Source organism: Drosophila takahashii, chromosome 3R, assembly GCF_030179915.1.
Source record: "Drosophila takahashii strain IR98-3 E-12201 chromosome 3R, DtakHiC1v2, whole genome shotgun sequence".
NCBI classification, from domain to species: Eukaryota; Metazoa; Arthropoda; class Insecta; order Diptera; family Drosophilidae; genus Drosophila; species Drosophila takahashii.
The window spans coordinates 19,315,399-19,329,280 of record NC_091681.1 but is presented as its reverse complement, the minus strand read 5'-3'; the positions used below and the strand labels follow the sequence as shown (position 1 = coordinate 19,329,280).

The following is a 13,882-nucleotide window of genomic DNA, read 5'->3' as shown; positions in this document are numbered from 1 at the left end:
ATTATAATTAATTAAAGGAAGTGCCCCGGCAGTAATTCCATTTCAACAAACGTAATTATTTCGTCTATTTACGGAAAGTTCTTTGAGAGATTAACAGTCAGGGAGTCATTTGTGTTTCTACATTGATATAAAGGCAATTAAAAGTGTGCTTAGCGAAACTAAAATATTTTCAAATTCGTTGTGATCAAATAAATTTAAACACAAATGAATTTATTTTTCCAATTTGCTAAAATCATAATATATTTATATGGATTCCATCCCATTAAAATAAACGCCAAAACAAACGCTAATCAAATTAATTAAAAGAACCCAATTTATTAACCCCCACTCCCTTCCAGTCACTATATGCGCCAGATCCTGGAGGCGCTGCGCTATTGTCACGAGAACGACATCCTGCACAGGGACGTTCGTCCCGCCTGCGCCCTTCTTGCCACCGTCGACAACTCGGCGCCCGTGAAGCTGGGCGGCTTCGGATCGGCTATCCAGTTGCCCGGCACCCGGGAAACCATAGAAACACACGGACGCGTCGGATGTCCGCATTACATGGCGCCGGAGGTGGTGACCCGGCGGCTATACGGCAAGGGATGCGATGTTTGGGGTGCCGGAGTAATGCTGCACGTTCTGCTCTCCGGTCGGTTGCCCTTTCTGGGCTCAGGAGTTCGGTTGCAGCAGTCAATAGCTCGCGGTCGGTTATCGGTGAGTGGATCATAGGAATATAAATATATATAGAGCACAAATCAAAAGAACAAACCCAAAGCGAACAAAATCAATTAATATTTCGCTTATTCTTATGGTCTGAGGCTCCTTACATTTCAATAGAACTTTCAATTCATATTACCATTTCTTTTTTCCAGTTTGAGGCACCCGAGTGGAAGTCCATCTCGGCGAACGCCAAGGATCTAGTCATGAAAATGCTGGCCGCAAATCCCCATCACAGACTCTCCATCACCGAGGTGCTCGACCATCCGTGGATACGGGATCGGGATAAACTACAGCGCACTCACCTGGCGGACACGGTGGAGGAATTGAAGCGCTACAATGCTCGGCGCAAGCTTAAGGGTGCTGTCCAGGCCATCGCAGGAGGCACCAACATGGATCCGTTGTACGCCACCGATGCGGACAGTCAGTATATACTTATTAGAAGATTATTATAAAAAGATTCGGAGGATTCAGATATAATTTAATCCTATACAAAAATTCTATACAGATAGAATTTGTTTCTATTGATTTTATGCATATTAAGCAATACATTATGTAATTAAATTTGAATTTTACAAAATATTAAGGATAGTTGTAAAATGATTTTTTACTGTGGCGCAATTAATAACGCCTTGCAGCAGTTTATTTATTATTTTTGTATCAAATTGAAAAGTAAACTTGTATCGAAGGGGAAATGGATTTGTAGATTCCTTTCGGATTCATAAAATATAGCCTTTTATGTTACAGAAGAATTAATTTTTTAACAAAAGTATGTATAGAACCACTAGAGAAAATTGCAAAACAGAGAAGAGGCCTTTAAACCAATGTTGATAGGCACACAAACACTGAAATGTAATTTTAAATATTTAAGATATAATTTCAAGGGTAGTCAAACTACTTTTTAGATATTATTAAGATATTACATTCAATTATGTTAGACCCCGTTCTTATATATGATCTCGTATTATTGCAGTGCCAATCGCCGGGGCCACGGACGAGTGGGCCGACGAGGAGGCGGGCATCGAGGCGGTGCAGCGCATCCTGGACTGCCTGGACGACATCTACTCGCTGCAGGACGCGCATGTTGACGCCGATGTGCTGCGGGACATGCTGCGCGACAGCAGGCTGCACCAATTTCTGCAGCTGTTCGACCGGATCGCGGCGACAGTGGTGACCAGCAATGGAAGGGCACCGGCTGCCGAGGCCGTTGGACGTTGTCGCGATGTCCTGGAGCTGCTCTCATCGACGGCCGGCGGCAACTCGCTTGGCGGCAAGTATGCCAAGGACGAGCTGCTGCAGCTCCTGGCCGCCCCCCACATGCAGGTGAGTGAGGCGGAAAGTAGAGCCTACCCACTGTTTACTCTTACTCTGTTGGGCATTTTGTGGCAAGCTTTATTTCGCAATAATCTGGCAATCACAGGGCTCTCGGGCTCTTTGTTCGCCTCTGTGGTCATATCAATCTGCGGTCCACTCGAGTCGCCCAATTCGCTTGGGCTTAAGCTTAAACAAATTTGAAATGTATTTAGTGCGGGCAAACAAGCTGGCGCAGGAGTAAGAGCCTGCGGCAGAGCCGTCACTCGCAGGACTCGGTCGCAGACAGAGTAACTAATCCTTTGCTTAAACAGAGACTCATACCGGCACACAATGCTGTACATGCACATAAATACACTATGGAAAAAGAAGAATTATTATTTATTAAATTAGTATTCTATGAAGTTGGATTGTTTATTATACAAAGAAAAATTCTTATAAAACAAAACCTTTAATTACTTTTAAGATCCTATTAATATATCATCTTCTCTGACAACTTAGACAATTATTGAGCGTAGCTCCAAAAAGGTTGGAAGAATTATGTTACTAAATTTTATAATAAAAATCTATAGATTTACTACCCATTGAGAGCTGTTATCCTCTTCGAGAAAAATAAACTGATACTTGGTTCGAAGCTCTAACATATTTATGTATGATATTGCGAAACAAAAATGCGACCGTAGATTTTTCCCAGTGTAAGCACATACAGTAGCTAATGCAACCAAATACAAACAATTTAATCAGAATAAACCAAAATGAATTTCGGACGTAGTCAGGCCACAGCAACAACAGCTAAAGCAACAGACTCAGAAGTGGAATGCGAATGGGAAAGAGGAGAAGGCAGGATAAAGCAGGGGGTGGGGCAACAACATCCGCACCCCCGGGCTCCGGGGCTCAGTTCCCATTTTCCCGCCCGAGGACTTTTTGCGCTGAAAAGTATGCTACGAGTACACGGCTCAAGTGCCATCGTTGTTCCGACTACGTCGGCATATGGACATCCGCCTTCACTCCTTTACTCCTCCACTCGTCCTCCACTTCACTCGGCAGCTGCGAAAGGGGCACAAAAACATTTAACGATAGCGAACAAAAAATAAATAAGCAAAAAAGGACAGAGGGGGTTAACTTTTTGTTTCGACGAAACCTTAAATATCCTTACGGTCGCTATAAGGCCATAAAAGATTATTCCAAGTTGTGTGGGGACTGCGGGATTGATTTCAATTGCCGCGTTATTGGATACTAGTAATATGGCTAATGGATGCTGTAACTTCATACAAACTGGTAACATAAAGAGAGCTTTGGGAAAAGTTTTGCAACTGAAGATGTGTTTCACCGAAACATAACATAATATTGAACGACCATAAAAATAATCTTTCGGGATTCTCTGTGATATTGAAAACCAAGTCATGAATTGCTTTAACCTTGCTGTGCTATTAATTTGTAATAAGGCGGTTAATGGATTGCAGTTGCTGTTCAGGAGCGGTTAAAGTTTAAGCTCGTTTTCTCGTACGCATGTTAAATTTAAAGTAAAAATTTAAATGTTTAAATAATACTTAAAATTTATTATATGTTTATATACCAGTACTAGTATCAATTTTAGTATAGATATTCGATATTTCTTGTCCAACTCTTGATTAAACCACATGATTCAATGGAGAAAAATAACAATGGTTAGTTAGACATACTATTTCCAATTCAAATGCAAGTACTTCCAGGCGGAAAGCCTCTTTATCAACTTGGCTCTTCAGCTGAGCTGCACTACTCATCAACAGTGGGCTTTAATGTGGCCCAGTCAAAGAACTTGAAAAGGACAACTGTGAGGAGTATTTATGTGCGCAAGGATTCATCCTCCCACGAGTATCCAATTATTTGCCAGACTCGGCCTAAGCTCCTCATTGGTTTACCCCCGCCATGTTACCCGTGCCTGTTCTAGGGTATAAAGAATACATCCTACCCAGAAGTGTGGGAAGTGGGTGAGCGGGTCTGGCTGTGTGTGATACGGACGCAATGCTATAACATAACTCTGTGCCATCCACTGTCGTTAATTGCTCCTTGAAGCTGACTACACTTTTTGCGCTGGGGCGTTTGCTGCTGGTCCTTGCTGCTGCTGCTTTTCCTGATTTTCCTCTTTTATTTATTTTTGCGCCTCTCGTGGCTCGGACTCGCCTATATCTGTCTGTGTGTCTGTCTTTTTTGTGTGACGCAAGCCCAGTCTCATTTTCATAAATCCGAGCAATCTGCAAAAAATAAAAAAAAAACGAGCCCAAAAGAATGAAAGAAAAGTGGGCAAAAAAAATATGAACAACTGCAGGAAAACGCAGGCCAACGATGAAAGCAATGAACGAATGTGTTAATGCTATATACACAGCTCAGCGGGAAGCGTCGAAGGGGGTGGTGGGTGGTTGGGTGGTAGGTGAGGGGGGTGGGGGATGCTGGGCTGCTGTCCAGGGCTGCAGTTCCACCAACAATGCCAATGTCCAAGTGAAAGCTGCAAAAGCTGCTGCTCTCTCCCATTTCCTCTCCCTCTCTCTCTATCTGCAAATTGCAGCAAACTGCAGTTTGGCCTCTCTTTTTCCTTAAATCTTGCCATCTCTTTCCTTTCGACCCAGTGGGTGGCGATAGTAATGGCAAAGGTACTTTCCTTACTTTGGTATTTGAAACTTAATATGCTTTGGTTTTAAAGTTTGGAATGGGTTAAAGTTTAACTATTTAACAAAAATTAAAGTTTGAAATATTTCTGGAGAAAAAGTTGTATTTTTTACACTGTGAACTTCGAAACTAAATTATCTAGTAAGGATATCCACTTAACTAAGGCATTGTTCTTCTAAAATAAATTTAAATATCTGTCAATTTAATGGTTTATAACTTAGACTCTATTAGATGAACCAGTTTAATGGGCAATACAATGAATAAATGGTCATAAAATGTATATCTAAGTACCCTAAATCGAAGTCTCTATAAGTCTAACTAATTTTATGGACAATGCAGTGTATTAATATAATGCATTTTGGGTGTAGATAGTTGTTCCCTTTTGTATGATTGTATATTATGTAATGGTACAAGAGCGGAAAAACCAAGTACCCAGCCGCAGACCTTGTTAAAAATATCCCCGGCTGCTGGCAGGCCAACACTGTTGGCCAAGTTGCAACAACGGAGCACTCGTGATTGACTTAAACAAAAAGCGCGCACCCGAGATTTCAGTTTAGTTTGCGGCGCAGTCGCCGCTGGGGAACGTCGGCGGATTTATTCGCCTCGGATTTATTTGCCACTTGCCCGCTGATGTGTGAAAATGGCGCCTAACGAGGCGCCACTGCTCCCCTCGACCCTCCTCCTCCCCGGAGAATCGTGGCCAAAAAACCTTCGTCAAGTTGAGTTCACAGTTTGAGTTTGAGTTTTCGGCGATTGAGTTTGAGTTCTAGTTCGGAGCCGTGAGTCTATTTCTCAAGAGGGTTGCCTCTGCCCCCAACCCGCTTGACCCAATTAACAGGACCCCAAACACCGAACCCGGCTAAAAAACCCCGGAGTGAGTTTATGTGCCTGTGCGTGCGTGAGTGTGCCAATTACGCGCGCGAGTTTCCGCCGTAACCTCCGTCAGCGGGAAAGCGACAGCGGCCCACGTGTTTGGCGGCAAAATCCACATGGGAGCAATTGACAAAATGGCAACCGCCAGCCGGATGCGGATTGGGATGATAGGGATAGGGAACCGGATCCGGAACGGGGACTTGGCTGCTCCCTGGCGCTGGGGACGCGCCGTTGCCCTGCTCATAAATTGGCAGCACAAGAAAATACTGCAGCCCCTGTCAGCCGGCCATAACTCAATTTAAATTCAAATGTGCTAAGCCCGAGCAATAACAATAGAGAGCGAACCACAAAAAAAAAAAAGAAATTTAAATGTCTTGTCAAGGCACACACAAATAATCAAATTATAAATTGATAAAAGGCGGGCCTCTTCCGAATGGAGCAGACCGCAGAAGCCTGCTGCTGTTGCCGCTGCTGTGAAAATCTAGCCGCGGCAACTGGAGCAACTACCTTGCAGCCCCAGCAGGAGCATCTGGAGATATTCCAGTGGATCGGCCTGGAGACCGCCGAACTACTGCCCGCATATATAACGCGCTACTACAACAATCTGCACCACCAGGTAAATCAGGTTGTTAAGAGATAGGCATCGCTGGGAAGGGATATTTTGGGTGGTAACTGGCTTTTCTATCTGGCCAAAGCGGGTGCCAAAATGCACAGTGGAGTTGGCTTTTCATTTGAGTTGCGGCCAAACTTTGATTAAATTTTGTTTACTGTTTTTGTTCGGTCTGCAAGTGAAAATGCCCGCCAAAAGTGGGAGCGGGGTAAACTAGAACTCGAACTAGCGGGTGGAAAAACCACATTACCCGCATAAAGCGAGAAAAAAGCTGATGATTATGGGGGTGATGGGCAGCTCAACCACTTAATTACTTTTCAATTTAAATCAAATTTATGTAATGCGGCTGTAGTTTGAGTATGGGTACTGCTCTACTTAGTTGGCATTATGAGGTAACCTTACAAAAAACCTATAAGCAAATCCTTTTTAATTGTCATAAAATCATCGTTAAGAATAAAAATGTATTTTAAATAAAACGCAATCTATCTTTAAACTTTATCTAAATCAATTTATCGAATGATATATCACTGTTTTAGAGCATTCCTAAATGATTTCCTATCACTATCTGCGGCAGCCTTGAATATTTCGATTTAAATTTATTGACAATATTTGCATAACTAAACACTAAACTAATTAAATCCGTGTGCATTAATTAAAATCAATGATTTATGTTAGCTATGATAATTACATATTTCGATTTACTTTCGATGTGTGGGTGTTATGGGGTCAACATTTAAATTAAATATTCGGAATGACTTATGCAAACAAATGTAATTTCAAGAAAAAAACTGTATGGATATAAATCTAATTAGAGATTATTATCAATTAAATTAATGATTTGAATTTCATTCAATTTAAATGAGGAAAAGTGTGATAGACTGCTAAAATAAATATTATAACTAACTATTTATTTATTTATTATGGTTAGGAGGCAATTCAAAATGACTCATAACCTATATTTTATTAATAGCTATTTCTACAATGGCCTTGAGCTATAACCAATATGTTAAATGTTAATCCCATATAACTTCAACTTAAACTGCTTCTGGCAACAGTATTAAGGGGTTATATACCTTTTTTTTTTTCAAAAAAACGAAATTTTTTTTTTGCTGAATCTTAAAGTATATCCCCTAGAGAACATCTTCCCAAATTTTCATACAGATCCGGATAATAGTTCGATAGGAAAACAGCGTTTTGACGCGCTCGACTTCAATAGTTGCAACCTCAACGTAAAACTTTGAATGCGATTATCTCAAAGTCGTGTTTTTCCAAAAGTGCCTTCGCTGTGACCACGATTGCGCAAGAACTATTTGATCGATCTTCTTCAATTTTTTTTTAAATTATTCGTAATGATTGTGCCGAGTTCGTGAACGATTCAGTTTTTATGCGCCAATTTTAATTTCGCAGATCAGAATTTTTTAATAAAATTTTTAGAACTTGAAAAATCAACTTTTTGGAAAAATTGTTACTGTATGCAGAAAAAAGGAAATATTCTTAAAAGTAATCGTTCACGAACTGGAAATAATACTATACTAACTAAAAATTTTTGGTTTTTTGATATCAGTTGACCTGCTGGACTTCCATCGTGGTCACCGCAAGCCGCTATAAAAAAAAAGGGTTCCGAAAGAATTGCCATAACTTCGTAAATTATTCATATTTTTTCAAGAACAAAGGCTTGTTGTTTCGATAAAAACATGTTCTATCAATAAATAATAACTTCACTGTCATAAAATAATTGCTACACACCAAAAAAAAATCCAAAGTTCCCTCAATTTTTTCGCTCAAAAAAGGTATATAACCCCTTAAAGGAATCTCTTTTCCTATTCCCATATTGAAATCCTATTCCCCAATCGAGAAACTCTCATCCTTAAGTAAGACTTCAAGGAACATAAAACGCTTCGTTCTGCCAGCCTTTGTTTATTGTCCTTTCCCCGGTGGACACTCATTGAATATTGGCCAATTGCAATGGCAAAATCAATTTGCCAAATGGCCAACGAATTTGCATTTTTGTGTGCCACACATGCTCATGTAGGAACCCACCTATACCTATTACCTATACCATTTTGTCTCGATTTCTGGGATGCCATCAGCATTATTACAACGGTCGTTTTACCTTTGACTTGCTTCTGATTTGCACGGAATACGGATACGGATACGGATATATACAGAAGGTACTACGACTGCGGATGTGTGTGTGTGTTTGTGATGTGGTGTTTGTGCACGTGTTCATCTTCCCCCAAGTGAGTGTGTTAGTTAGTATGTGTGAGTGTGGGTTAGTTGACAACTAAACGTGTCAACGAGGCTAAGCAAGCAAACTGTCAGGAGCAGCAGTAGCAGTAGTTACAGGACCGAAAGCGGGGAGGATGTCCTGCCTCCACTTCACCTGCCCCACTGACACATTAGGGTTACTCTTTTGGCTGCACAACACACATAAATGTCGCCTGCCACGCCCCTCCGTCCGTTTAGCCCCCAAATTGCAGCTCTGTAACTGCCATCATCCTTGTTATTGTTATTGCCATTGTTGCTGCTGTGTGTTGCAGCCAAATTTGTTGCCACTTCGATGAGATGACAAATTCGTGCCAAATTGCTTTCACTCTTTTGGTGCACTGGCAAAAAAACACGTTACATTTGTGTGGGAAATTAATGTTGGATTTAAAAATATCTTAATCTGTGCTAAATATACTTATGTCATGTGGAATTTACACTAAGAACAGAAAATATTTGTTTAAAAACTATATTTTTATTAAAAAATTGTATTATCATAAATATAAGTTAATATATATCATCATCATAATTCTGATCATCTTTAAACTAAGCTTTAAAGTGGTAAAATTTTTATTAATTCATCTAAAACGATCCCTACTATAGTTAGAATGTCATCTAGTTCCAAGTACATTTTTATTCTGATTTTTTTTTAAGAATTAATTTTGTTAAATTTTTAAAATAAAATGGACTTTATGCATGTTGCAGTTTGCAATGTTACGCACTTGTCTGTTATATGACCTATAGCCTTTTCTGTATTTTCCAGTGCACCTGTGACCCTTTCGCACCCTTTTAGCCCCTCGTGATTCCATTTTCCATTGGCGTGTTGCAGCGCACAAAACGTTGGCGACAGCAGCAAGTTAATAGTTTATGGCCAGGATGCGATTACACGAGCTCCATTTTCCGAATGGGCCTTGACCTACACTGCCTGCGATGCAACTTGGACCTTGGGCCGAAATGAATTCGGACTGAAAATCACTTGACATAACGCTGCACTCAGAAAATGAATCGCCCTGAATTTTAGAAAATCGCCTATGGATTTGCTTCACTGGCGATTTTTTTCTTTAAAATAAAAAAATTTTCTACTGGTAAAGAAAATTTTCTTCCAATTAATCAAAATTCATTAAATTCAAGAAATATTCCAGAAATATAGAAAAAAATCGCCAGTAAAGCAAATCCATAGGCGATTTTCTAAAATTTTTTTTTGAGTGTGGTGGGTGGCAGTTTGGCTTTTCCGAGGTGCCGAGGTGCAAGCTGTCAGATAGTGGGAGGTGCTTTATTTTGCATTAATTAAAAAGGCCGTTATGCAGCGCGTTAAGCTCGTGTGATGGCTGCTGTTCTCCTCGTCCTTGCGAATCAATCGATTGTCTGAATTGCTTTCTTTGCTTTCACATCGAGTCTGAAAAGATGTCGCTGCATATTTTTAATGCCCTGTGAATATCGCCAGATTTTTGTATCCCAACTATGTATATAACTTTAAAAAATATTTAATTATACATTTTTTAATAAAAAGTCAAAATGATAGAACAATTTATCTGACCCTAATCCCTAACTTATCTTCGACGAGTTCGATTTAAATGATTCTAATTTGGTGCTTTTTTGATGACACATAAATCAAGGCTATCAAATTTCTTATTAAAACATTAATAATTCGTGAAAACTTCTGGTTTGAGCTTCCATGGAAACAATCGTCCCTAAAAGGGTATTTCAATTTTCGATCTTACAGCAAAAGGACTGTGCTCTTGTCCTTTCCACATCGTTTCCCCCCTTGCCAAGCCCACTTTCAGTTGGCCTGCTATTCACAACAAGCGCTCCATAAATATTTGCTGTGCCTCAGCACAGATTCATAACTCATAAAGGGGCTGTCTCTCCGACTGTCTGTCCATTTCCCTGTGTCCTGCGTCCTTCCTCCCTGTGCCACCCCTCTCTTTCTGTGTTTGCCTGGCCCCAATGGATAGCTGGGGCCTTACCACATGTAATTAGGTTGCGGTTTTCCACCTTCTGCCACTGCTTCGTCTTCCTCTTTTGGCAATGAATCCTTTTGCCACACGCCCGCATCCTCTTTGGCAAGTGTCTGAGTGTCTTGGTGATTGTGTGCGCCAGGATTCTAGGGTGAGCCACTATCGGAGGTAATTGCAAGCAGAGTTTGTTTCGAAAAAGGTGTTTTCGAATATAAAATTCAAGCTGGAAAATATTTTTATGTATATTTTCTCTACGAAAAGTTATCATTGAAACTGTATTTTAAAAACTTTCGGTGAGGAGAACAAAATTTAAATAAAAATCAATTCGCAGAATATATTTTAATTTTTAAAAGAATATTACCCATACGACACGTAAGCCAGGTCTTACTTCCATAAAAAGAAGGTATACACTGCGTATGAGTGATAAATCTTAAAAGCATGTATTGCTATGAGTTTTTTATGTCTTATGTCAAAAGGGTTGTTCTTATGACCTTAAATTACGGATAAAGGCCAGGTCCACCCTGCTGGCCACAATACACCTATTTTGGCCAAGTTTTTTGGCCACTGCTCAGCAATCTGCAGCTGCAGCGCTCTGATGAAACGTTGATGGTCTCTGATGCTCCTGCTGCTGATGATGATGATGATAATAATGGTGATGCAGATTTTGATGATGCTGAGGACGATGATGACGCCAGCGCTGAAGCTGGCAATGATTGGGTTAACGACTACGTGGCGCAGACGTTGTGCCATAAATTACGAATATTTGCACTCTCGCCACGTTACGCGTTAGACAAAAAGGCGGTGGCAGAGCACACTGGCCTAGCTGGCCAATTTGTCGGCTCTAAAACCAATAGCTACCGTTTTGTGGTCATAACCGGGCTTTGATTATGATTTGCAGCATCTTATGGCTAATCGTAGTCCACAAGGCGTATGCGTAATATGTGTTTGCGCCCATATTAGATAAGGATTTTTGAACTTTTTGGTGAAGATGTGCAAATTGGAAAATAATTTAAATTTTACACCTGACTGAAAACTAAAAATAACATTCATCAAAATTGCAATGAAACGAATTCTAACCAAAAATTACAGGCAAATATAAAATACTTAATACTTTAAAATATTTGAAATAAAAAAAATACATTTTTAAAACAAAAAAATCAAGCTGCCTAAATACTTAAATACTTATGCAAATTAAATTGCATTAAAAGTATAATTTCATACTGAATCAAAATAGCTTTGAGCCCACTGTGCAGCAGCGAAATCGTCTGCGATTGCCAATGAGTGAGAAATGTGGCTGCTAGACAGGGACAACTACTGCGCATGTCAGCTGTCGCAGTCGCGGTTGGCGTCGCCGTCGGCGTCGCTGCCAGCATCCTGCATCCTTTCAACAGATTCAGCAAGCAACGCAGAAGTCAGGCCACCAAGTCAGCGAGACACCAGTTGTCTCGCTCGCGCACAGGAAATTGATTGGGGGCAGCAGGCTGCATTCAGCTGAGTGCCAGAGGGAGAGAGAGAGAGAGCAAGGCCAGGCCAGGAGAGAGCAAGGACGGAGAGCCAGGACTTCAGCTGGATGCTGGCAGGACTCGGGTCTCGAGGACTCAGTCTATAATTGTGCACCTTGCTGACTGGTTCTGTGCCAGTTTAACGCGAGCCCTTGCCTGGACAGCACGGGTATACAACAGTAGCAGCAGCAGCAGCAAGCAGCGCCCGCAGCAGCAGCAGCACACACACGCACACACAAATGCTGCACACGAAAAAAAATACACAAACACACACACCAGTGAGTTGCCATACGGCGCAGCGAAATGCAAAAAGTAGGAAAAGTCCCGAGAAAAAGTCAAGAAGAGCCGAAGAAAGCAGACAAACTAAAGTTCTGGATAGCCGAAAAAGAAACCGTAAAAACTTTTTAATTACAAGCAAAGCACACTTTCGTTGGGCAACAAAGTTGCGCGCAAAAAAGTAGGCAACATAAAAAGTGTAAAGGCGAAAAGCATTGATTTTCACAAGGAAAATTCCCACACACATTTACGCAAAGGGGAAAAAAGAAGTGTGCGTGGTCGTTTTGGCGACTTTTTTCTCGCAGCCTCTCTGGGTTTCCTTCTCTTCCCTTTCTTTTTTTTGCATATTGTCCGATCCGGTCAGCTTCTTGGCTTTTTTTTTTGTAGCGCTCACCCCGCTCCCTCTCTCCGCTCTTGGTGTGTATGTGTGGGAGTTTCTCCCGACACTCTCTTCCAAGAGAGAGCGCCTACTCGCGCTGTCTCTCTTGGAGAAGCAACAACCGCAACAAGGATAAGGCAGCGACGCCAGCAGAGAAACCATTTCGACCGCATTGCCAAATCGATTTGCCAAAAACGATTATCAATGATTTCACGAACGCGCCACCAAAATTCGCTCCTCAATTGAATTAAATTAATCGCATTTCGCCTACGTTTATCTCAGTGTGTGTGTGAGTGATTGTTGTGGTGTGTGTGTGTGTGCCGTTGTGTGCGGTGTAAATCAAATTAAATCGGTGCAGAACAAAAACTAATTTAAACCAATTTATCCCGAAAAACTACAGCCAGTGCAAGCAACAAGAGAAATCAAATAAAACAATAAATAAAGAACAAAAAAGATGTACTCTTTAATTGATTAAGCCAGACAGAAAAAAAAGTTAAAAGAAAGGAAAAACACAGACAACACAACGAGTTAGATACGCACAAAAACAACTTTTCGTTGCAGTAAGTACTAACATACAAAAAAAAGCCTAGAACACCTGAACGAAAATCCACCCAACACCCACCTGCAAACTTTGAATTCCTCAACAAACTGAAGTTCGCTTCACTTCACTTTGCCACTCAGCACAGCTCAGCCCCGCCCCCTTATCCGCCCCTTTCGACCCCCCTCCCGTTCACCACCCCCTACGAACGCTTCCTATGCCATTTCCGTTTGCCTTATCAAAAATGTGTATATATACACAAAGACCGAGGAAAGCGGGGAAGAAAGGGGAGAAACCGAAGAGAAGCTGCAAGAGAATTCAACTACAGTGGTCGCGGGAAAATTAGAATTTTCATACACCACAGTTGCGAGGCAAAATAATTGATTAAAATATGTTCAGAAGTCCAATTGCATTCAATTTGTTATTATTTATAGATCTTTAGAAAGATTCAGTTAGTCATTTAAGTAAGAGGAATGGTTTAACAAAAATATATAATTTTTAAAGTTCATAAAATTAATAATAAATTAAACACCTTTAAATTAAATATCCCAACCCATATTGTATTACTTAAATACTTAAATTGTAATCTTAACTGTTAAATTTTCTTTATCATAAATTAAGTTTTAAAATTGAATGAAGATTTATGTTTATCAAAAGCCAATAAATTCATTGCCAACTAAAACGATGCTGGCTACCATTTGCTTCTAATTTACCAAAGCGACCACTGTGCTTGAAAAATTTGTGAGGTTTTATTTGCCCTGTTTTTCATTGCTTTTCATTTTTCCTTGTTTCTACTTGGAAATTCATCAGCACCGCATCTCTTCT

At 40.6% G+C, this 13,882-nt stretch overlaps 1 protein-coding gene across 3 annotated transcripts in view; it reads left to right on the top strand.

Annotated features, from left to right (window-relative positions):
- Positions 1 to 13,882, top strand: part of CASK (peripheral plasma membrane protein CASK) — a 42,116-nt gene that overhangs the window by 3,984 nt on the left and 24,250 nt on the right. For all 3 annotated transcript variants that reach the window (XM_070216335.1, XM_017151972.3, XM_070216336.1), the window contains exons 6-8: positions 339 to 696; positions 855 to 1,122; positions 1,673 to 2,022. In XM_070216335.1, the coding sequence (XP_070072436.1) occupies positions 339 to 696; positions 855 to 1,122; positions 1,673 to 2,022 (976 nt within the window). The remainder of the gene's footprint in view (positions 1 to 338; positions 697 to 854; positions 1,123 to 1,672; positions 2,023 to 13,882) is intronic.